This window comes from Montipora capricornis, chromosome 8 (genome assembly GCF_036669925.1).
Source record: "Montipora capricornis isolate CH-2021 chromosome 8, ASM3666992v2, whole genome shotgun sequence".
In the NCBI taxonomy this organism is placed as follows: domain Eukaryota; kingdom Metazoa; phylum Cnidaria; class Anthozoa; order Scleractinia; family Acroporidae; genus Montipora; species Montipora capricornis.
In genome coordinates, this window is record NC_090890.1 from 30,384,223 (window position 1) to 30,386,708 (window position 2,486).

General features: G+C 41.1%; 1 protein-coding gene across 2 annotated transcripts in view; it reads right to left on the reverse strand.

The window, feature by feature from the left end:
• Positions 1–1,845, reverse strand: part of LOC138060089 (uncharacterized) — a 4,066-nt gene extending 2,221 nt beyond the window's left edge. Inside the window, exons 1-2 of one of the 2 annotated variants that reach the window (XM_068905793.1) lie at positions 1,418–1,845; positions 923–1,132 (exon numbers count right to left, since the gene is read on the reverse strand). In XM_068905793.1, coding sequence (XP_068761894.1) covers positions 923–1,132; positions 1,418–1,714 — 507 coding nt within the window. In that variant the 5' untranslated portion in view covers positions 1,715–1,845. Of the gene's footprint in view, positions 1,133–1,417 lie in introns of both variants that reach the window. The other variant, XM_068905792.1, reaches the window with a different exon arrangement.
• Positions 1,846–2,486: the final 641 nt, after the last annotated feature.

Genomic DNA, 2,486 nt, shown 5'->3' on the forward strand with positions numbered 1-2,486 from the left:
GACTCACTGACATAATAGAACCGAAAAAAGACGACAATACCCGTGCAGAAACCCTGAGGATTTTGCTTAGCTTAATCGAAAAAGTACCATGTTCACAGTCCCAGGTAATATAGCCAATGAATCTTTTGGACAGGAATCCAGCTGTTCTTCCCTTAGTTTATAACAAAACCCGGAAGCGTATAAATCGCCTTTAATATGATGAGCAGCATACTCAGCTCTTTCGAAGGAATCCTCAATATCAAAGCCATCTTCTAAGGAAACCACAGAGTGAAAATATCTTGTCCTCCAGTACTTGACCAGCGGTCTTAACAATTTGGTAAAATATAAGGAACGGAAGATAATCCAAACACGAGTACATTAAACATGAAAAAACGTTCTCTACCATCGGGAAAAACCCAGGCAAAACCCAAATATTGCCTATGACGAGGACAAATGTCTAGATGATGATACCCACTTTTAAGATCAAAATTACTAGGTAAAGCACCAGCTTGAAAATATTCCAAGGATTTCTAGTAATCCTCATATGATGAACCCGAACTTGTAGAGATGCTGATTAATCAGACTTACATCAAGAACAAGCCTTTTCTTGCCGCACGGTTGAATGGATACTGACAAAGGATTAATATTGTTTAAAGCCGAAGAATTAACCTCAGCGATTTTACCAATTTGAACGAGTTCCTGTAGAGCTTCGGTAACAAAATCACAGTGATCTAGAGAGGAACGATTGTTCTTGCGCCAGAATCTAGATGGCGTAAACAACTCGGGGATCTTATAACCATCGCGAACGGTAGACAAAATAAAATCCTGCAAAAGCTTCTAAACGCTCCCAGAACGCAATATGCGTTCTCAGGCGACCACGAACAGAATGCGAGGAAAAACCGCGAAAAACAGCTTCTCCTTTAATAAAGTGAAAAAGTTGTACCTCAATCAACTGGTCTTCATCGAAACAATCTTCATCTGCACCATCATTTTCCACCGAATCCTGAATTGGACTTATCTGGCTGACTGTCGGTGAAAACTTTCCGGTAGAAAACTGATCCGTGCTTCTTGAAGGTACTCCTGCATTGTGAGCTCCAGTGACCTCTGTGAGCACGGGTGAAGAATAAGTCGGGTGGACGAGGTACTCGATGGCCTTACGCAAACAGAGAAACAAAGAAAAAGAGTTTGAAAACAAGACAATAAAAATAAAAGTTAGCGTAACGTAATTGCTAAAACCTCAAACGAAGGAAAATTCATTTTCATTCTCCCTCACCAAGTTCGTACGAATGATAATTACTTTCCTTCAATTCGGGCACCGCAAGGAAAACAGAGACAAAAGACAACCAGAACAAATACAAGTTGGGTAGCTTCTTTCAGGTAGAACAAGCTCTAGAAATAACAAAGAAGGGGCAAACCGACAATTGAACCCGCACATTACCTTGAAAAAGCGTCGGTCTTCACTACTGCGAGTAGCAATAGCAGTAGAGCTTGTGCTATCGAAGCGGGGCTTCTTAGCGGAACTCGCCAACTGCCTTTCCCTCCTGCAAGCTTTCTCTTGGGCTTTCTTAATCCTCTTCTCATCTTCTGAATCGTCCGCCAATTCCTCCTGCTCGTACTCCTGGACGACTAACCACCCGGCGTCGCTCTTATCAGCTATTGCCGTTTGCAGATCAGGTCCAATGAAGTCTCTACGGCCTTTTGGACCTGATAAGTGACCTTGTCGAAAAACCGGCATGCTAGTTTTTGAACAAGGACACTTGTCAAGGAAAAACTTGTCGAGGACGACATTCGCTAGTGTAAATTACTTGTTAAGTGCACTTGTCAAAGGAAAAATTGTCATATTTTCCATTTACACTACCAAGGAAAACTTGTCTAGGAAAACTTGCTAGTGTGTACAGTCGGCAAGTTTTCCTTGACAAGTGGACTTGTCAAGGAAAACTTGCTAGAGTAAATGAGGCTTAATTCCACGCAAACGAGAGGTGCAAACTTTATTTTCATTATTTAATACCTTCACAACTACGAAAGGAAGGTTACTAGTGAATTTTCATCTAACAGAATAGGGAACACTCTCTCATGCAAACATTTCATTTCAAATACTTCAAATGAATAAACAAGTTAAATTTCTTCGCACAATAACTCTACGTCTTTCGACTTGTTTCAACAGTAACCCTTAGATCTGAGTTGATTTGATGCTCAAGCCTTTCGCAGCCAACAAATCAGAACTTAAAACCCATTTCAGAATAGCAGCTCAAAAATTGTTTAGGATTTCAAAGGAAAGATTTTAACTGGAGATTCAAGCGCGTTCGGCAAACAAAGTTTGTCTCCTGAGCGGTTTCCGATCGAGAACCCGCTGAGAAAACGTTCAACCTAATTGCTTCGGCCAGTGATATACGACTGAAGGGAGTCAACTAATAAGGACATGCGTCAAATAAAATTCAGTCAGCGACTAACGCGCAAAACGATGCATCAACGATTACCACTGATTTTTATCTGCGGAAAACAGTCCC